The sequence below is a fragment of the Colletotrichum lupini genome, chromosome 1 (assembly GCF_023278565.1).
Source record: "Colletotrichum lupini chromosome 1, complete sequence".
NCBI lineage: Eukaryota > Fungi > Ascomycota > Sordariomycetes > Glomerellales > Glomerellaceae > Colletotrichum > Colletotrichum lupini.
Genome location: NC_064672.1, coordinates 389,624 through 411,024, shown reverse-complemented (window position 1 = coordinate 411,024; position 21,401 = coordinate 389,624). Strand labels below are relative to the sequence as shown.

The window sequence follows — 21,401 nt, the reverse complement described above, 5'->3', positions numbered from 1 at the left end:
TAACCTCGAAGTGGGTTTTGAAACGTTCGGGCTGTCCCTATCATTCTGCCACGGGGGTTTGTCTGCGCTCCGGTGGGCTGCAATCTGTATGGGGGAGAGGCAAAAGCAAAGCCGCCTTTCAGCTTAAGCGCCTGCTGCGAAGCTTACAGGTGGCCTCGTTAGCTACCTTCTCCATGGGGTTACAGCTCAGCCGTGGCGCGTTCGTCCCATCGCCGGGAGATCAGCGTAGGTAATCATTCAGTGGGTGGAGAAGTCATCAATCTTCTTCCTCGCGATTCCAGTGTGGTTTCCCGTGACTGTACTTCCCGTTTGTACTCATCAAATACAGCAGCTCCAGGTGGGAGCTTGTAGTCTACTTTAGGTATTTAATAGAGCACAAGCCAGTAAATAATCCGGCCGCGAGCCAAATTGATTGCACCATATCAACAAAGTTAGAAGTTTCCTAGCTGTCGAAGCTCCATCTTCATTTCTCGCAACCGGTTTCCAAGCGAACTTGCTTAACCTTAATCAAGCTTCAGTGGGGGATATGTGCCCCTTGAAAACAGGGATCAAGTGCCGCTCACCCGATGCCGGACAATCTGATTCGAGGCATATCTCTCTGCCTGATTGTATGTAGTCTTTAGCTGTTGTCGGAGACGCCCGGACGTGCTTGCACCTTCTCCTTGGGTTCTTGGCTTTCCATGTTGTCAGGCTTGCATGTGATGCAGTGCGGCCACGGGTTGTTGTGCCCGCATCGGCGTTGATGCTCAATCAGGCAAGACATCTAAACGTCGGATGCTTCGCTTAAGAATTGGTTGCCAGCGAGTTGCGATATCACGAGTTTCTTCGTCGGCGTCGGCCGGTGTATACTATCTTTCAACATGTTATCGCGAAGGCATGGGTTCGACACGGACCAAGGACTATAGACGGAGCCGACAGTGTCGAGATAATAAGATTCATGAAAACCATGGATATCAGATAAGCCAATGTCCAAAGACATCTGCCGCAAGTAGCAAAACAAGGGGTCAGTTCCATCGAAATGCCGTAGCATGTTCATATAGCAATGGTTCGAACGAAACACTGATCAATCGTTTGAAAATGAGGAGGAAAACTGCCGGCTAGCTTATCCTGCGTTTCGTAACAATAAAGGTGTTGCGACTGCATGACTACACTAAGCCGATTGAAAGGCCTTGCTCCAGTCCTGTGCTGAAAGCCATTCATCGACTTTGACCGTTCCAATCCTATTTTCTAGACCTCCGGGTAATGTCAGGAGCTGTTTCCATTCTTCAACTTTCTCTCCAAAGAGACCATATTCTGCGAGCCAGACCCAGCTCTCAGGAGCCTCACGACCTAGCGGCGATTCGGCTGCCATCTCTTCGACATTTCTTTGCACAAAAACAAAGTCCCGACCCGTTTCCCTACGTAGAAACTCGACGCACTCTCCGAGCGACTTCATCTCGTCGTAAGCCGCCAGGATTGTACCCGCTGGCGCATCAAGAACCAGAGCCCTGACAAAATGTCCGGTGCTGGACGAAGCATCGATGAATGGTATAAGATTGTCGTCACTCACGGGCCCCTCGAACTCGACTTTTCCTGTCACTGGATTGAATTTGGGTCCGAAATACGAGTCGGGTAAAATATTGGAGTTGTAGAATCCAACCAAAACCTGTGAAGTCTTGGCCCAGAGTGTGGGATGTTCTTGTCGAATATATTGGAGAACGTTGGCTTTGCCGTCAAAGTGGTGAACGTGCTTCAGCTTTCCTTGACTGAGTTGGGAGACAGGTGGGAGACTGCTAAAGACGAAGCGCTCTAGAGTCGGTATTTCGGCTGCCGCTGTTGCAATATTTCTGCCCCAAGTCTCCTCTAGATCCCGAGTAGCAATAGCGAGGTCAATTTCTTCGCTTTGGACCCTGTGTTTGACCTCTTCGGTCTTGATCGCACTCCAGAAGTCTGTCACTGCAAAGATCGCCGTTGCGTCTTCGAACGCTGACTTGAGCTCCGAGACGGAGCCGAGGGAGGCAGAGACCATTTCCGCTCTAAGCTTTGATAATTTGACCGCGGACTCAGAGGATGGATTTCGAGTTACACCTCGTACGTGCCAATAGCTCGACAAAGTTGTGTCGTTCAGAAATGCTCGAACTACAGAGCCACCCTGGTTTCCGGTAGCGCCCAGGACGACCAATATCTTCTTCTCGTGCGAACTCATGTTGGATTGCGGCGTGGCTTTCTGATTATGCAAGAAGGATAGCGTGGTACAAGTATGTATTGGAAAGCACATGAGGGAAAATACCAATTCGTTAATCTTTATAGAAACCCGAAAGATTTGAGGCTAAGTCGTTTCTAAACGGAATATTTCAGCCATGACTGGGAATAACGTTACCGCTGTATAAGGGGATTCGGGCAGATTTTGTCAGCTTGATTTGTTATGATCCTGCCGTGGCATGGTTCGCTGACTAGATTCTCAAGGTAAAGACATGAAGATAAAGATGGATGAACAGACAGACCGATTTTGGGCTAATTATCACGGAAATGTGGATCCTCGAGGAGGAACTGCGAGCCGACTCCGCTCCGCGATAACGCCGCCAAGATGCTCCACCAAGATTGTCCGGCTCCGGGGACTTGAACGGAAGGAAGGCGATTACCTCATCTTGCACCCTCCGCTCCTTCTTGGTTCGTAAGGTAATTACCTACCTTAGGTACTAAGGTAGGTAAGGTACTCCATGCATGGTGTGAGTAGTGGTACGTAGATTGAGGAGGGTCATTAATCCGTCCCGAGTCTATGTGAGACCGCGAAGGTGGTCTGTGCAGCAGCTCAAGACGGGACGTACCTTTGCAGTTTTGGTGTCAATTGGCCGCTCATTTAGCGTACGCAGCAGCAGGAGCTTTTGACGCGAATTCCAGGGCGTCCGGGCTCCGCAGAACGCGTTTTCTTGGGATTCAATCAACCCCAATTTGTGCCCACCTGTTTGGCTTGTCGCCATTTTTTGCGTATTCAGCTTTAAGTTCCCCCAGCTTCACTATCACCAACCACATCGTGGCGCATCAATCGCAACGCCTTACTCATCGACGAGAAGTTCAGCAACACCCCGATCGACGTCGCATTCTCGTACAGACCCTCCTTCTCGACCGTGGACCTGGTCTAAATGACACTGGGGGCCATTCGCGATGCGCGTCATTAAGCCTACGTGGCTGAGCCATTCCGGCGAGCAGAAGGACTTCGAGGTGTACAGCTGTCACGTATCCTCCGATGGGAAACGACTTGCGACCGCTGGAGGCGATGGCCATGTCAGAGTGTGGTCAACCGAGGCCATCTATGGCGATGCGAATGGTGACGCAGAAGGCAAGCCGAGACAGCTCTGCCACATGAGCCATCACCTCGGCACCATCCACTCTGTTCGCTTCTCTCCAAATGGTCGATATCTCGCATCAGGTGCCGATGACAAGCTTATTTGCGTCTACCATCTTGACAAGAACCCCCCGGTCGCTTCTTTTGGTAATGCGCTCCTGCCGAAACCCAATGCGCTATGCCCTCGACGTGACGGATGCTAATGCAATATTACAGGACTTGGCGCAGAACCCCCACCGGTCGAGAATTGGAAGACGTACAAGCGACTCGTCGGACACGAGAACGATGTTCAGGACCTTGCCTGGTCCTACGATTCCTCCATACTGGTGTCGGTTGGCTTGGACTCCAAGATTGTGGTCTGGTCGGGCCACAGCTTCGAGAAGCTCAAGACCATAACCGTCCACTCAAGTCACGTAAAAGGCATCACGTTCGATCCTGCAAACAAGTTCTTTGCGACCGCCAGCGACGATCGAACAATTAAAATCTTCCGTTTTACGCCACCTGCACCGAATGCGACGCAACATGATATGGTTAACAACTTTGTGTTGGAGCAAACAATCAGCGGGCCCTTTAAGAGTTCACCGTTGACTACTTACTTTCGGCGATGCTCCTGGTCTCCTGATGGGAACCACATTGCCGCCCCAAACGCCGTCAATGGTCCTGTCAGCTCAGTCGCGATAATTGAACGAACACGATGGGACAGTGAGATCAACCTAATCGGCCACGAAGGGCCGACCGAGGTCTGCATGTTCTCACCACGCCTGTTTCATACGGAGAATCCGGCGGAGCAACCAGACAACAATGCCTTGGTCACTGTTATAGCCTCAGCAGGCCAAGACAAGACCCTGAGTATCTGGAATACGAACACCTCACGACCTGTAGTCATTCTTCAGGATGTAGCCAGCAAATCCATTTCTGACTTGGCTTGGTCACCCGACGGAACTACCATTTTCGCCGCCAGCTTGGACGGCACACTTCTCGGAATATCATTCGATCACGGGGAGCTTGGTTGGGTTGCGGACGCTGGCGAAAATGACAAGGCTCTTCAGAAGTACGGCGCGTCAAGGAAAGGCATGGGTATCGCAGAGGACATAGAAGGTCTGAACCTGGAGAATCAAAGTAAAGCTGGCGAGTCTCGAGCTGCAGAGTCAAGGATGGGCGCCTTGATGGGTGACCCGGGTTCCTCCAAAGGGGCAACGCCTGCGACTAACGGAACCAAACCGGTTGGCAATGGGACAGCCACGGGCACATCAACGCCGAGGCCCACCAACGGCAATGTCGAGCCAGAGAAAGAGAGGGAGAAGCCTGCAGAAGAGAATGGCGATAAGTCGGGGGAGAGAGTCAAGGAGCTCAAGTCCCGGGTGACGGTTGGCAAGGACGGTAGGAAACGTGTTGCGCCTCTCCTTGTATCCTCATCCGGCACCGGCCAATCGTCTCTCCCTCAAACCCAGCTAGTGGGCTCAACATCGACATCGAAGGCTGCACAGAACGATACACCCCAGACCATCTTGGACCTTGAAAGACCATTCGAGGGTCTTCCCAAAGGTGGCGTTGCTGCCATGCTGCTCGGAAATAAGCGCAAGACCCCAGTCATCGAGGGCGAGGACGAAGAGGATCCCGCATCAAAGCGGCAGGCAACGGGGCCAACGCCTGTGGTACTGAATGGCGTCGATGGCGTCGAGCCAGCTTCGGTCGTGCCGGCTGCTTACGGCGTTGTACCCACACCTGAGTATCTTAGGCCTGCGGTGTTGAATCCATCGATTGCCTTTGCGCAAATTCGGCTGGCTGTACCCAAAGTCAGATCTCAGATTGTGAGGCCCCTCGAACGAGGGGTCTTGCTCCCGGAAAGCAGCACAGATGACGCCTCTAAGGTGCCCGAAAACATCATCCTTGAAGCTCGAAACCCTGCTCAAATCAGGGACCCCTCATTCATTTCTGCTACCAAGCGTGGGACGCTTCTTTGGCAGGACTACCTGCCGAGAGCAGTCATCCTTGTCACTGGCAACAAGAATTTCTGGGCAGTGGCATGCGAAGATGGCAGTATCTACACCTGGACACCCGCTGGACGACGCTTGATGAACCCGATCATCATGGAATCCCAACCAGTCATCCTCGAATGCCGCAATAATTATTTGCTTTGCATCAACGCTGTCGGTTTGTGCCACGTCTGGGACCTACAAAGGCAAGCAGCCCTGCATCCCCCAGTATCACTAGGCCCCGTCCTCGAACTCGCGACAACGTCGCTCAACCTCAATACAACAACACCAGGTCCCGGCATCACATCAGCTCAACTGAACTCGGCTGGCCACATTGTGGTGACGCTGACCAACGGAGACGGCTACTGCTACACCCGGGACATGTTCACATGGCAGCGGGTAAGCGAAGCCTGGTGGGCTGTTGGCTCCCAGTACTGGAACAGTAACGACTCATCGATTGGCGCTCTGCAGCCGACTGCCGTTGGACCCGTCACGCCCGCGAAGCCCAAGGACGACAGTACAGCCAACGTTTCCGCCGGTATCATTCCCTACCTCGAAAGGCACACAACGAATGAGTTCCTTCTCAAGGGTCGCGCCTACACCTTGCAGCGCATCGTCAAAATGTTGTTGACAAAAGACGGCTTTGAGGGCTTTGAATCAACGGTGAGTATTGCTCATCTTGAAAACCGCATTGCCGCCGCTCTACACCTGGATGCAAGGGACGAGTTCCGGCTCTACTTGTTCATGTATGCGAAGCGTCTTGGTGCCGAGGGTCATCGAGGCAAGGTTGAAGAGCTTCTTAACAGCCTGCTCGGCGGTATCTTAAGAAACAAGGACGAGAAGCCAAGCGAGGGCGGCCGGGGTTGGTTCAGCCAAGAGGACGAGATATGTGGCTGGGACCGCAAGGAGCTCCTGAAGGGCGTTGTCATGATTCTCGGTAAGTTGATTCACTGATTCACTCTTCATGAGGTAGCCATGCTAAAAATCGTTCAGGCAAATTCAGGGAACTCCAACGACTGACCATCCAGTATGCTCGTGTCCTCGACCTCAATCTCGAGAGTGACGGTGCAATGGAGATTGAGCCGTGAGGGATCGGCTGAAGGATTGAAAGTCTGGTCTGATAACAAAGACGCAGCGTTTGTATAGTATACCTATCAAGTAACCTTACTGGTAGTTGGCATGATGAGAAGCAAAAAAGTCGGCAAGGCGTCTTCGTCGGCAGGTTTCGGGAGTCGGCGTACCTATTGGGTGTTTATGAATGGGGTGGACACAGCGAGCCAGGCATCATCTTTTTACGCTGGCCTTACTTTGGGGTGGGTTGGGCGTGGTCAAGATATAGTTCTAGTTGAGCTCAAGCTCGTGAATATCATTCCATATTACTTTCTCACGTGCTCGCAAAGCTTCGCCTAATTTGTCCCAGCCAAGTTCCTCTATCTCAAGTATTGTCCGTTGTCTATTTGAGAAAACATCCTCAGGCCTCGGAAGTCAGAATCTACCCACCATAGCTCTTCCACTTCCTCGTTTGCTCATACAGGAACACTGGAAAGTCACCTCCGTCAAATCTCGAACCCTCTTCATCGCCGTCCGGAACCCATCCACATCCTCAGCACCGATAGCCACGTCAGCCAGGCCACAGCCCGTGCCCGGATCATCGTACCATCTGATCACGCACATCGTCCCCATACCAAATTCCTTCTGGAAGAACTCGATGAAAGCGTCGCAGGACTTCTTGTAGCTGTTGGAGAAGGAAGATGCGCTCCAGCGGCCACGGGCTGTGAAGTGATTTCGTGGGAGGGGGAGGCACATTGAACCTGAGGTTCTGATGTTGAGGTCGACAATGTGGAAGTTGAAGAAGTCGGGGGCACATGTTAAGATTTAAATAATGGCGTCTCGTGTACCTCGCGGTATATCGCAGGTCTCTGTCCTAGCATCAAAATCTTTATTGAGGTTGTTCTTCTAGCATGAAAAGAACAAACAAGAGATAGCTTTGCCATTAACCAAGCCAACGGACTAAACAATCCAAAGGTATTCTGCTACCAAACACGGGGAAATCCTTTCAAAGCTTCGTTGGACTTTAATTGGCGTGATAGGGACATTGTTCGTGGCGGAGATGGCAAGATGCTCATTTCAAGTGAACGAATCTTCAGCTGTCGCTGTGCCGATCTTTGATTATGCTGCTTTTCGGAGCTACATATGGTAAATGACGATATGCAAAAAGCTGTTTCCTTTTCCGATTGTTGCAACCTGCTTTAGCCCGTCTCCGTCTTGCCATATTGCTAGAGAAGCTGTTATGTGTATTTGACAACTCAGGTAAGTGAAACTTGAGCTTTCCGCATCCAAATTTTCCACTGCGCATCAACCTACTACTCCACGACCTTATTCATTGATAATCTTTCTGCAATGTCCAGCATTACGCGTGTAGTAGGCCACGGGCTGTGTCAAGGGATGTCTAGCAGTGGAAGCCAAGTTGGGCCTGCGAGAAAAGGGGGAAAGATTCAAGATAGCAGTTTATTTCTTGTTTAGAAAGCCCTCTAACAAGACGGGCGAATTGGAGAAATCTGGATAAAAAGGACAAGTTGCCATAATCAGGCGTGAAACCCACGTCTCCATTGTTGCTTGGGACTAGGTATGTTAAACGCAGTATCAATCCATAAGGTATGGTATACTACAGCGTACCTCAACATAAGGTACCATGCTAGACCCATGATGGTCACAGAACTCATTAGAAGATCAGTTGGCCGGGGATGAGGTCGGCGTGCTCAGAGCAGCAGTGACAAACCAAGGCCAGCCGCATCAGGTGCACTGCTATATGGGAGGTTACGCAACTAGGTCTATAGCAACTATGAACGATTCAGCGTGGAGAAGCACATGTACAGGGATAAGCATACTGTTGGTATCCCTATTACAGGGTAGTTGGTTCGAACCGTAGTTGACGAAGAGATCAATTGGACTATATAAATATCTGCGTAGTAGGTGTAAAAAGGAGGTTCCAACCGTAGGTTAGGCTGGCTACGATAATCGTAAATAGGGCCCCTAATTAGCCCCTATATAGTCGGCTATATACCGCGGTCGAATTAGACTTTTAATTTAATACTAACTTTCTCTTTTTTTTATTAATTTAACCGCTATAGTTAGAGGTATAATTCGACCTCGGGCCCGTTTACTAAGTCGTCTCCTTTTCCCCCTTTTCTCTACTCTTTTCGTATAACCTATCCCTCTATTTATATAATAACTTTTCTACTACTTACGAATTACTTTAATCCCTTATTTAATACTACTTTTATAAAAGCGTCTACGAGGTTATTTTTGTTATTAATTTAACGGATCTCGAGTATCTCGCGCTTTTTATATAATTACTTAAGGGCTATAATATCTATTATAAGCCTCTTTTCTTTCGTCGTTCCTAATTTAACGAGGTATTCGTATAATAAATAAGAATTGGTATAAATAACCGTTAGAATAGGTAAAAGGCTAATTCGATTAGTAATCTTTTTTAATATTATTAAAATCGTATAAGAGAGGTTAATACTATTAACTATATTATAAACCTCCGACGCTAATATACTTCTTATTACCCGCTTACTTTTAGTTAATAAGTAGTGGATTATATTACTATATATAATAAATTCGCTCTTACTTATACTCTCGTTAGCTAGGATAATAATATACTCTAATTACGAAATAAAGTCGTTATTATTTATAAATAACTTATTAACGAAGACGTAGAGCTTACTAGTTATAAAATCGATTAAGTAGTAAATAAGACCTCGATCGAGATTCGTTTACTACTACTTAAGCCGCTTATTAAGTACCTTAACGTCTCGTTCGGTTAGATTTATAACTTATACTATTTTAATATAATTAAAAGTTACCTCGGGCTAATAAATATTTATAATATATACCCCTTACGTAAGCTTAGCCTTATACCGCTTTTTAATATTAATTATACTTAGATCGACGAGGTTAATCTTCTTACCTTACCCCTTTTATTAAAAAACGACGGTTTCCCTTTTAATTATAAGAATCCCGCTATTAAATACTAGGGGGGTATTTATTATAAGGACCTCTTTTAGCTTTATTATAAAGCCCGCTTTTTAGAGCTCCTTATCCTCCTTCTTTATAAAGTTAATATCGAAAAGGCTTAATATATTATTAGTTTATATTCCGATAATCCTAAATTAGTCGCTTTTATACTCCGTTATTAGTAAGCACGGGTCGTACGTAGAAGTAACTATTAATAGTTAATTAATATAAAAATCGTAGTAAGTAGCTTACTAATAGGTACCCGATTCTGCGAGCCTATATAGTAGCTTAAGCACTTTAATAATCGTGCTTTCTAAGTACTTACTAGCTATTTTCTTTAGTAAATAGGCTAGGATTTTCCTTATAAGCCCTGTGGCCGATTAAGTATAGGCCTAGGTAATATCACGGCTCTAAATCTCATATCCCTTCTTCCGTAGTAATATTATTAATACTATTATTAATCGTTAGCTATAGCGCTATATAATAAGTAATTATATAAGTAGCGTTACCTTTTTAACGTTACCGTACCCCTAAATTACGTATTTAGACTTTTTATACGGCTAGGGTGTTCTTTTCTTTTTAATCTTACGAACTATTTATAATTTAAATATATAGAGGTTTATATATTTTTTTAGGTTATATAAGATAAATTAATAGACCCCTCGATTGCGAAGAGTGTTTATTTTAATAGGATCTAATCCCTTATACGGCTTTTTAATAGTTATAATTACGCCTTCCTTACGTAGTTTAACCGCTAGCTTAAAATTAGCTTTCTCTTTTACTATATAAAAGGTATTAATTACCTCGTTACTAGTAATAAATTGCTACGTTAGGGCTTGCCGCCGTGGTCTTCTACGACGTCTTACTAGTAGTATTAGTGCCCTTTTAGTAATTTCCTTTTCCTTATTATCTATTAATACTATTACGACGATTTTATTAAGGATAATTTCCTATACCTCTGCTGCAGGTTATATAATTTCCCTTGGCTCTTCTTCTTTTTATAAGTTAGAAATTACCTTATTAGGATCTATATAATACGGTCTAATTACTATAATTAATACTTCGAGTAGCTAGTCGCGATCCCTCGCAACTATATAAGAGCGCTTATTAACAAAAATTAACTTATATAGCCCAGCCTATTATTAAGTAATTTCGTACTATACTCGTATATCTAAATTTAGTAATATATTTAGATTATTCCCTATATCGGGCCTATTACGCATAATAATTACTTCGTTAACTTACTTTTTTATACTTACCTCGCGCAGTACTTATATTACTTTTTTAACTACTTAGGCTCGTTAGCTTATGCTTAGTAACAGTAGCAAGGCTAAGGTCGTTTTTAAATATACTCTAAATACTAATAGCGTTAGTATAAGTCCGTTAGGCCCTATAATATTATTATAATATTTAAGTACTATTTAGAGGCATTCGTCGTCGGTAGAATCCGGATTTTCTTTTTTAATAATTCTAAACGCCCTTTTTAATTATTAATATACCCTTTTTACTTTTTTAATATTATAGTACGCTTTAACGGGTACGACTTTTAGCTATATACCGTAGGCCGTCGCATTATCCCTAAATTTTATTAACTTAAAGCTAGTACTAGCGTCGGTTTTAATACTATCTAGCGGTCCCTAATATATATTAATCTAGCTTTTTTATAAGGCTACTTATACTATTTTTACTTATAGATCCTAGAGGAATTGCCCTATTTAAAAGGATATAGCTACGTCGATTATATATAGTACTAGCCGACTATTTAAATAAAAAATATCGACGACGATTTCCTAGTTAAAGTTAAGCTTATTACGCAATTTAAACTTAAATTTACGTAGGCTCTGCGTATTTATCTAGTATTAATAGTATACTTTCGTTAACTACTCTAGCGCCCCTATTTTAATATTATTATTACTTAATTACTTTAAGAGGTTATATAGCCTCGTAACTAACGGGTATTTAAATCTTTAATATAGTCTTCTAAGCTCACTTTCCGTTAAGTAATTAATTAACTTCGTGTCGTTAGTAAGCTTTATAAACGCATACCCCTATTATCGTTCGACTATCTCGAAGTACTTACTACTAAAGATTCTATTTCTCGTGTTATTAAATATAATACTTAGTCGATCTATATCTTTTAAATATAAGAGAAATGGGGTATTAACGGGTAAAATATAGAAAATTATCGTTCCGAAATACGTTTTTACTTTTATTATACTTAGGGCGACGATTTCCTTATTTAGGCTAAAACTAATTTTCGTAATACCCGCTATTAACGTATTAAGTATTACTAGTGCGATCTTTTATAACGCTTAGAATTACCCTTTTCCTCTAGTTAATTATTATAATACCTTAATATCTAAGATAATCCTATAAAAATCGTCTAGGCCGTACTTTTTGCTCGCATAGAATACCTATATAAGCTTAGTATATAAGGGATCTAAGTAGTATAAAAAGGACCCCTCTAGCTACCCCTAGATTTACTTAGTACTATATTCCTTTTCTTTAGATATTAAGAGAGATAGTATCTTCTTTTTAATTATTAAAAAAATAGGCTTTAGCCTTATTAAATTCGCCCTTTTAGCTACTTTTATATCCGTTATCTAAGGGACCTTCCCTTACTATTTATAAATAAAAGCCTATTTATTAAAAGCTTCTACTACCCTCTATTTATTTAACTTCGTATATCTTCTAGAGCTTAACGGGGCGAAAAAAGAATAGTTAACCTCGTCGATTTTATTATAATCTAATTTGTTAGTATAGGGGGTAAGATCTTCTTTATTTTCTAAATCTCTTATAGGGAGTATATACTTTAAGCTACTACTTTAGCTACCGTCGCTAAGTTCCGTACCCCCGGATCTACCCTTATATATAACAAGGAATTAGTTAAACTAACAAGGGCTAGTTTTATTATCTACTACCCTCGACTTTTTATATTATTTATATAATTTAATACGCTCTTTCTCAGAGTAGTTAATTAATATCTATCCTTTTTATAAATATAGCATTGCTTCTTCTATTACCCTACCCGTAAGTTAAATCTCTATTTATTTAATAAATCTGGGCCTCTTTATTAGTAATTACCATATCTAGCCTCTTTTCTTTTCTTATTATACGTTCGATCGACTTAATATTATTAATAAGGGCCGTCGTATGCCTAGAGGTAGGTTTAGCGTAGTATTCTTACTTTAATATTAAAGCTAGATCTTAGCCTTAAGTAGAGCGTTTCGTAGTTTTTAAGTACTTAATATAAGGTTATTTTTACCTCTAGTATACGCTATACTACGGTATAAAAATATTTAACTTTCCGCTTATTTATCCCCTTATTTAGCTAGGTTTTCGCTAGCTTATCGATTCGATCGATAAGCTCTTTAAAGATCTTTACTTGCAATTTACCCTCTATTATCCTAGCTATAAATATAAAAAAAATCGCTCGTAGTTTAAATAGGAGCTCTAGGTTCCTATTATAAGTCTTAAAGCGGCTTTAAATTATATTAATTATACTAAGAAAGTCGTTTCGATTAAAATTACGTACCGCTTCGTAATAATAATTAGAGGCTTTACTTATAAGTATAATATTAATTATTAAATAGTATTAGTATTCCCTAATTCCGACTTTTTTATAATAATTATAAAACATCGTTAGGGTTTCTTATAAGACCTCATACTTCCCCCTAGAGTATAATTTCTCTTTTAAAAAGATCTTTTTAAAGTTTATAAATTACTTCGTATTTACTACTAGATTTTTAATATTTATATACGATCCCTACGTCGCTACGTATTATTAATAACTTCGGGTCGTTTACTTCCTTTTTTATTAGCTAATCGGCGCCGAATTTTATATTAGTAATAGTAACGAGTTATAGATTAAAATAGGTAGAATTATCGATTATCGTACTTCTAGTACTATATTTTGCCCCGGTATATCCTTTTGCAATAATAGATTTTTATTAGTAATTATAAAGAGGAAATCTAGGTCGTTTACCCTTTTTCTAAATTCGTAAAAGTAATTATACGCTCTATCGACCTATACTTAGTTCTATAGTACGAATTCCTCTTCTATAATTATCGCTACTAATATTTTATATAGCTCTCGCAATTATAGTTACGCTAGTAATACCCCTTGCTTATAAAAGAATTTATTAATTACTTTTACGATTCTTAAGCTTACGCTCGCGAACTATTCGTTTAGCTAATAGCTAAGGTCGTTTACGATTTTATAAAATAGGGGTTACCCCTATAGCCCCTTTTTTTTATAGACCTTAGTTAAATAGATTAATACCGCGTTAATTTACTTATTATTAAGCTAATTCGTAATTCTATATATCTACGTCCCCTAATAATCCGGGTTAATATTTATTTACTTATAAGGGATTAGGATTCTATTTAGGATCGGGTTTCGTTTTTTTTTTTTTTACCCTAACTTATTAAGGGTCGTACTCTAGCTTATACCCGTATTAATAGTTACTAATATATTTAATTTTAATGGGGATATATTTAATCCGCGCGCTTATTATAATAAATCTATATTTTTATTACTTAACGAATTTATTAAAGTCTAGGAGATTCTTATTTCCTCTCGCCGTCTCGCTACTACTCTCGTTTTTATTATTTTTAGTAATTACTACTACCCTTTTAGATCGCTAGCTATCGTACTTACTTAGATCCTCTTTTTTATTTAATATAAAAGGGTAGGTTTTAGTAGTTCCTTTTAATAATAGTAGTAGCAAACGTTTATATTACTATAAGAAGATATAGTAATTAGTCTCGGGGTCTTTATTAGTTACCGATTTTTACTATCCCGTATATTTCTAGCCTCCTAAGCCTCGTACTCTTTATAATCTCTAAATAGCTTCTTTCCTTAACTTACCTTTTTTAGGGTAGTATTCCGTAAAAATAGTCGAAAATAAATACTAAGCGGCTCGTAGAGGAGCTATATAGGCTATTAAGAACCGTATAGGCCGTTAAGTATAATTAACGAAGTTAAGCCCTTTTTTTTATAAGATCGTAAATTTTAAAAATTTACTAAAAATACCTACTTATTACTTATACGTAATAAGGTTAGATACCTTAGAGGTTATATCTTTTATAGCCTCTCGGTACCCTATTTTATATCTTTTAAGTAGTCTTTTTTATAGCTTAATTACGGTTAGGTAATTATTACTTACTAATAATCCCTTCTATTATTTAGTTAATTTCTTAAAATTAGTAATCTCGTACTAAGAGTTAGTATAAAAAAAAGCCTTTTAGCGGCCCTCTAGAGGATTTTTTTTTTTTCCCCTTAGATCCTCGTTTTTTTAGCCTTTTTTTAAGCTAATAATAACTCTAATAAGAAGTTATAAGATTACTTTAGGGTAGCCGCTTTTTTCTTAAGTTAATTTTTAAAATCCGTAATACTTTTAACTCGATATTATTAAGACTTTTAAATCCCCTCCTCCCTTATTAAACCGTCCCTTATACTATATTTTTAAGTAATACCTGGGGGGTAGTTAAGGGAGTTACGAAGAGGTCGTTTAGATCGCGGGCTTAAAATCGTACTTATAAGATCCTTATAATAATAGACTTTTTTATATACTATAGATCTCTTAGTTTAATAACTCCTATAGGGTTACTTTCGCTACTAAATAAGAATATTTACGTTTAGAGATCCCCTTTTTTAATTACATAGTACTTTTTTATATTATATTATTAAGCTCGTTTATTGCGCTAATTAATTAAATAAGTAATCGTTATATAGGTATTTCTTTTTATTAATTTAACTAGTTAATTTCTAATTACGGGCCGGTTATAAAAAAGTCGTTTAGTAAAAAAGCTACTCGGGGTAATAGTAAAAAAACTAATTATTTAAGTAGTTCCGTTAATTAACGTAGTTTAATATAATAAATATCGACCTCTCGTAGGTAATAAAGGGCTATAATTACTTAATTCCGTACGGTATTTAAAAATCGCCTCCTTTTTTATCTACTTTCGTAAGGTTAATTAGTACAAATCTCTTATCCCGTGCGGTATTAAGAGGTCGTCTCTTTTACGTAACGAGATACTTTACTAATCTATAATAATAAAATTTAACTACTAATTAGTATTAATATCCCTATTATAAAGTAATTAGTTCGAACCGTAGTTAATAAAGAGATTAATTAGACTATATAAATATCTACGTAGTAAGTATAAAAAGGAGGTTCTAACCGTAGGTTAGGCTAGCTATAATAATTATAAATAGGGCCCCTAATTAGCCCCTGCGCAGTCGGCTGTATGCCGCGGTCGAATTAGACTTCTAATCCGACACATATAGGCCACAAAGCTTGTGTTCTGAGAACTCTAAAGAACAACGGCCTCCGTGACATCATTGTCTATTCAAGGTTGGCTACATCGGCTTTGATATTGCATGTTCCCGCACTATCCCCAGATGAGTCCATTCACTTGAACAGCTAGAGAGGATGAAGTTTGGTAGAAGTGGCCCGCCTCGATCTTAGAATCGCCCACCGCATGACTTGCGGCATCCGATCATCCGAGTTGCCTGTCGCTATTATGAACCCAACTAAATTTCAACATTTAATCCGGAGGTGAGGTACGAATGACTCAAGTCAGCGGTTGATAAGGTTGCGTACAATGACGCTGACGCTTCCTTTCGAGTGAAGGTCCAAAGGCTGATGATTTTAATGTATGTTAGGCGAAGAAAAAACACACCAAACGTGGACAAGCCAAGTAATTTCGCGGGATATCTGCTTCTCGCGATCAACAGATCATTTATCCTGAATGGATATCCTCCCCAATATGCTCCAACCATTTCGCGTGTAATACGAACGGCTGGCGAAGATTGCAGCGGTGTTTAATCAGTTAAGCTTTGTAAACCTTGCGTGGTTCAAGCGGTCTAATTGTACGTACTTCGTTGGTCCAAGTTCCAGTTTACAGAGGTTCGGAGCCGAATAACTCGCTTTCACATAACCCTGTTCCAGCCGCCAATTGCAGCAACAACACTTTGTAGAGCTTTGGGCCTTTGGCTTGTCTTGTACTGAATCATGTGTACCCGAATACGCGGGCTAATACCGCGTGGATTTTGTGTGTACGGGATAGCCGATAGGACCGAGGCCACCCAACCAAGCTGTTGATCATCGTTCGCGAAATTTATCCTGCCGATATCCGTTCACCGGTGGGATGCTTCGCTGTAGTGGGGTTCTAGAGACAGGTGAGCAAATCAGGGACTCAGTTGCATTAAACGTCGACCCGCCGGTACAAGTCATGTACAACATGTGAGGCATAGCGTGTTCTTGAATACTATCGAGGAAATTACCATGGCGAGGTAGTGTCCTTGAATCCATTGTGTGCGAGTATTTGAGTCAACAGTTTGGCTTGATATATCGAGTTTCCAAGACAGCAACTCTTTATCCCCAAGACTGTTAAGGCTTCTCATAATATCGTACATCAGTCTGAAATCAACCCTTCATCTAACCCAAATTCACGGCAAAATCCCTACAAAAACAGATCAATAAGGGACCCAGACAACAAAAATGAAGTTCCAAGCCATCCTGCTCCTCGCAGCCAGCGCTATGGCCGCACCTACACCAGAAGCAGTTGCTGAGCCTGCACCTGCCGTTGTTGGCGCCACAACCAAGGCCCAGCGTCTCCTGTGCTCTGGTCTCTGGACTGGTAACGACCTCAGCTTCGGAGACCTCAAGTGGGCCATCAACAACCGCAGAGATGAGCTGCAGCTCAAGGCCGGATGGTGGAACGAGGTCAACACCGCCTGCAGATCGACGGATGGCAGGAACATTGCGCAAAATGGCATTTGGATCACGTACAACCACGCACGCAGCAGCCAGGCGAAGACTACACTGAAGTTCAATGGTGCGGTCGTCTGTTCGCCGCAGAGCAGCTGGAACCTAAAGTGCGACAAGGCATAAGAGCCAACATCCACGAAGAAAGAGGTGGTTGATGCAGAGTGCTCTCAAAGCTTTCGTATGATATACCTAGCGATGCCTTTTCAACAAAGAGGCAGCATCTGAATAATTACAATCATTAATGAGGCAATTTTTATCATAATGATATCTGTCTGGGCCTGTGACTCTTTCTAGAAGACCCACCGTATCCCTCACTCACGTGTCGTCTGTCCACTTAACTAGAGTGATGAAGTTCGTAACTTGGGAATAGCGGGCGTCTTGAGCAAGGCGATGTTTATAAACAGGTGTTGTTCAAACGGAAGCTCCGGGAGCACATGGTACCCTGGCCGGAAAAGGTCTGATTCCACAATTGTGGCGTCTATATCAGTGGGCGGCTAATAGCTCACAGCTGCTAATCCCACGAAAAGATGCAGCCCATATCACTCCCACAATGGCCTGGTCAACGCCCACTCTCTCCGACGCCCATACTGCCAGGTCTTCTACAACAACTTGGTCGCATACAATAGGACAAGGTCCCAAAGGACCATTGTTATCATAGTTGCTGCAGACAAACTTTACGAGATCTGATTGGCTTGCCATGTATTGAGTCATTTTGCACTGGTGGAAGGAAATAAGGCGTCACTTCTCGGACTGCCAATCTCATCTGCTAGGTGAAATTTGTAGCTCAAAGGTGACCACAGACCTTGATAATGTGCAAAGAAACTATAACGAGACCCCCACGATTGTCGAGGTATTATGTCTCGAATACTGTGCTCCCATTTTTCTCACCGGCTCCAGCCAAGAACGCGATGATCGCCGTCTGGCGGTCATCTCTTCGCGTAAGGAACGCGACAGAGATTGCGCATTCGAGAAATGATGGGCATCACGAATGCTGATCTTAGTTTCTTGGGAAATAAGGGGCTCGGAGAATGTTGTCTTTCGAAGTTCCTCCGCTATGGTAAGTGAAAAGGTTTCACACAAGCTGGCGGGTCTGGGAGCTGAATGCAGTCAGGGTCTCAGGTGAAATTGCTGGAATTTGACCAGTGGTAACGAAGACTCCACAACTAGCAGTCAACAACATTTTACCAGCCGAGCGATAATTGGGTGACGAACGGGCGCGTCTTTGCCTAAGTTAGTAAGTCTTCTGCGGGGAGACGTCTGCAACCCCGGCAGCGACTTTCAAAGTCGATATGAACTCCACGCGGGGAAAGATATGACCGCTTTCGGCCATATGGCTCAGTAGATTATCCATTCTAAGTGAAGAGCTTAGGAGTAAACTGACAGAGTCAAGGACCATTCCTTTTGGGGTAATCTGTGCCCTGCGCGCGGGATATGTCTCGAATTCACCTCCTTCGCCATTTTGGGTCGTAACGCAGAAGCCAATCGGACTCATCTATACCCTTCGGCCGACGCGGGAGGGCTGCCTGTGGCTGGCTCAACTACGACAGCTAGGGATGCAAGCATGAGGACCCTGGCGTTTACCGACATCGCCTATCCTCTCTCAACAAGCACATCAGGTCTCGGCCTACCCTGCAGATCACGAAGCTATGAATGTTGCTTCATCGCCATCGCAAGCCATCGCAAGCCATCAAATTTGCCGGGAAGCTTCTTCGAGAGGAAATGAACAGAGGATGGGATCTTACTCGTTGATACTGCGCTGCTTTTGGATTTCAGCCATCCGCCATACTTCAGCTGTGTCTCAGCCTACCAGAAACGAAAATTATTAGGATCATGCCCATGCGAGCGGCACTGATGATCATTCTTTGTGAATAGCTGAAGCTGAGGTGACGGAAAAGCTTGTCCGGTACGTCCAAGGCCTTAAAAGTCCCGTGTCGCATGTGCGTTGTCGCCTGCCCAAATGCGGCTTGACAGATTTGTTGATATTGCCCTTACCCCATGGCCGAAGGTTTCTACCTGTCTTTAGATTCTACTCTTGCTTCACATTTTGGACTACACAGCAACATGGCGACCACTCACGACCATGACCATGGCCACTCCCAGACTCACTTGGGAGTAGACATTGACATCCCGACGCCGATCACTCCGGGCGAATCGGATTTGCTGACGAGCGAGATGTCGGGTCTCAGCATCAACGAGCGAAGCCGACCTCGTCTTCTCCCGTCTTACCCATCCGCAACATCTCCTCGTACAAGCAGTCCTACTGGGTCCGTTAGGAGCGCGTATACTACCAGGCGTCGTGTCAGTCGTCGGTCCTATAGCAATGAGTTCCATTCAAGCTCCCACAGCTCCAGCTTCAGTTCTGAAGTATCGAAGGAGCTCACTCGCCAGGCAGAGCTTGAGTTCGCGGCGCTCACGGAACTCATGTCTAGCATGTCGAGGCGAAGCATGTCGTTGCGCGAAGTCTGGAGCAAGATCATCACCGAGCGCGAGTCTGTCTACTCTGAGATGCATCGCATGACTGAGCGCTACGAGGAGTTGACCGAGGTCATGGAGCGCAAGGAGAGGGAGCACAGTCACCACAACCACGAGCATGAAGGCCAGAAGCAGGAGCTTGTCAAGGTGCGCCTGGAGCTCACTGCAGCCATCAACAGCGCTTCGAAGTTTAAGCTGGAGCTATCTGCAAGAGACAACGAGTGCAAGACCCTCCGACATGAGATCGCCGAAGCCAAGGATACCTACACCTACATCAAGAAAGAACACGAAGAGCTGAAGAAGACCTCTGAGCAGACGAGACTCACCTTAGTGGCCACTACAGCTGCCCGTGCCGATCTTGAGGATCAGTGTGGCAAGCTACGAGGCGAGCGTGCGGACATGGATCTAAAGCTCACCGAGCTAACTTCCAAGCATGAGGAGATTACTACCAAGTTCGAGTCGACTCATAAGGAGCTTGTAGACATCAGGAAGAGCCACCTGATACTCAAGGAGGAGAAGCACGAGTGGCTCCACAGGCGGGGCGAGCTTGAGGACCATATCCGCAAGTGCGACCACAAGTACGATGAGCTGAAGCGGAAGTACAAGGAGATAGAAGAGCTGTACGAGAAGAAGAAGTCTGAGGTTAAGGAGCAACAGGAGACCATCATCAGAGTCAAGAACGAAAAGGAGGAGGCCATCACCAAGGTCAAGAGTGAGAAGGAAGAAGCCATCACCAGAATCAAGAACGAGAAGGAGGAGATCATCATCAAGATCCGGAACGAAAAGGAAGAGCTCGATCAGTGCATCATCAGACTCAAGCGTGAGCTTGAGGAAGAGCACTGCCGGTGGGAGGCGGCCGAAGACAACTGTGGCAAGTGGAAGCTCAAATGGGAGCACTGCGACCGTGAAATCATTTCCCTCCGCGAAGAGATCTCTCGCATCGAGATTACACGCACTGAACTACGGGAAACCATCACCAAGAAGACGGAAGAGCTTCGTGTCCTCGTTATCGAGAAGAAGCGCCTCAAGGACGAGGGCGAGCGTGCTGTCGGTCGCGCCAACGAGAACCATCGTCAGCTTCTTCTTGTGCAGGAGACCCTCAGCCACACTGAGACCATTCTCAAGAAGTCGCAAGAGGAGATCCACACCAAGACGGAGCGCATTGAGCGTCTCGACTGCGACCTAAGCGACTGCAGGAAGCAGATCGAGAAGCTCCAGATTGAGATCGAGAGTCACCAGTCCGCCTCGGCTGTGCTCAAGATCGAGGTCGAGTCGCTCAACAGCAGGTGCGGCGCCCTCAAGGCCAAGTGCCAGGAGTGGGAGGTCAAGTACGAGGAGGCATACGAGAGCATCACCGAGATTGAGGAAGGAAGCTCCAGCTATGAGTACGAGATCTCGGCCATGCGCACCATGCTCCGCGAGGCGCGGGAGCAGAAGGAGACAGCCATTACTGCGCGCAACACAGCGGATCGTGAGCGTGACGAGGCTGTGGTAAGATTCGAGGAGAAGTGCAGGGCGATGGAGAGGTTGGAGGAGAGGATGAGTGCGCAGATGCATGAGATGAACTCGCGATCTGGAACCAAGACTATTACGACGAGTACCACTCGCAAGTCGGGTCATCGGGTGAATAGTAGCGGCAGCGGCGTCATCTGCGTTGAGACCTGACATGGTGATCGTTGGCAGGATCGTGGGCATAAGATTTCGACCTGGCAACAGCTTTTTTCTTTGTAAACTTCATAAACATGACCGGTTCCAAGTTATTGAATGGTCATTAAGCTAGTGCTAGTAATATCACACTTACACTCCAAGTACACTCCCTCGCTTTGC

General features: G+C 43.9%; 6 protein-coding genes across 6 annotated transcripts; 3 read left to right on the top strand and 3 right to left on the bottom strand.

Moving 5' to 3' along the window:
- Positions 1–1,150: 1,150 nt before the first annotated feature.
- Positions 1,151–2,257, bottom strand: CLUP02_00125 (NmrA-like family protein; the record flags this gene model as incomplete). Its single annotated transcript, XM_049279177.1, has 1 exon — positions 1,151–2,257. One exon carries the CDS (start codon positions 2,255–2,257, stop codon positions 1,151–1,153), a length of 1,107 nt encoding a protein of 368 aa, XP_049135134.1.
- An 887-nt stretch (positions 2,258–3,144) lies between these two features.
- CLUP02_00124 (WD domain-containing protein) lies at positions 3,145–6,389 on the top strand (the record flags this gene model as incomplete). Its single annotated transcript, XM_049279176.1, has 3 exons — positions 3,145–3,472; positions 3,542–6,238; positions 6,295–6,389. The coding sequence occupies 3 exons, from the start codon at positions 3,145–3,147 to the stop codon at positions 6,387–6,389; spliced, it is 3,120 nt and encodes a 1,039-aa protein (XP_049135133.1).
- Positions 6,390–6,786: 397 nt separating this feature from the next.
- CLUP02_00123 (solid-state culture specific ATP-grasp domain-containing protein) lies at positions 6,787–7,107 on the bottom strand (the record flags this gene model as incomplete). Its single annotated transcript, XM_049279175.1, has 1 exon — positions 6,787–7,107. The coding sequence occupies one exon, from the start codon at positions 7,105–7,107 to the stop codon at positions 6,787–6,789; it is 321 nt and encodes a 106-aa protein (XP_049135132.1).
- A 4,268-nt stretch (positions 7,108–11,375) lies between these two features.
- Positions 11,376–11,606, bottom strand: CLUP02_00122 (uncharacterized protein; the record flags this gene model as incomplete). Its single annotated transcript, XM_049279174.1, has 1 exon — positions 11,376–11,606. A coding segment is annotated over one exon (231 nt), but the record flags the coding sequence as incomplete, so codon positions are not given.
- Positions 11,607–16,832: 5,226 nt separating this feature from the next.
- CLUP02_00121 (uncharacterized protein) lies at positions 16,833–17,225 on the top strand (the record flags this gene model as incomplete). The annotated part of the gene is made up of 1 exon (XM_049279173.1): positions 16,833–17,225. One exon carries the CDS (start codon positions 16,833–16,835, stop codon positions 17,223–17,225), a length of 393 nt encoding a protein of 130 aa, XP_049135130.1.
- A 1,872-nt stretch (positions 17,226–19,097) lies between these two features.
- Positions 19,098–21,239, top strand: CLUP02_00120 (uncharacterized protein; the record flags this gene model as incomplete). Its single annotated transcript, XM_049279172.1, has 1 exon — positions 19,098–21,239. The coding sequence occupies one exon, from the start codon at positions 19,098–19,100 to the stop codon at positions 21,237–21,239; it is 2,142 nt and encodes a 713-aa protein (XP_049135129.1).
- Between the last annotated feature and the right edge of the window lie 162 nt (positions 21,240–21,401).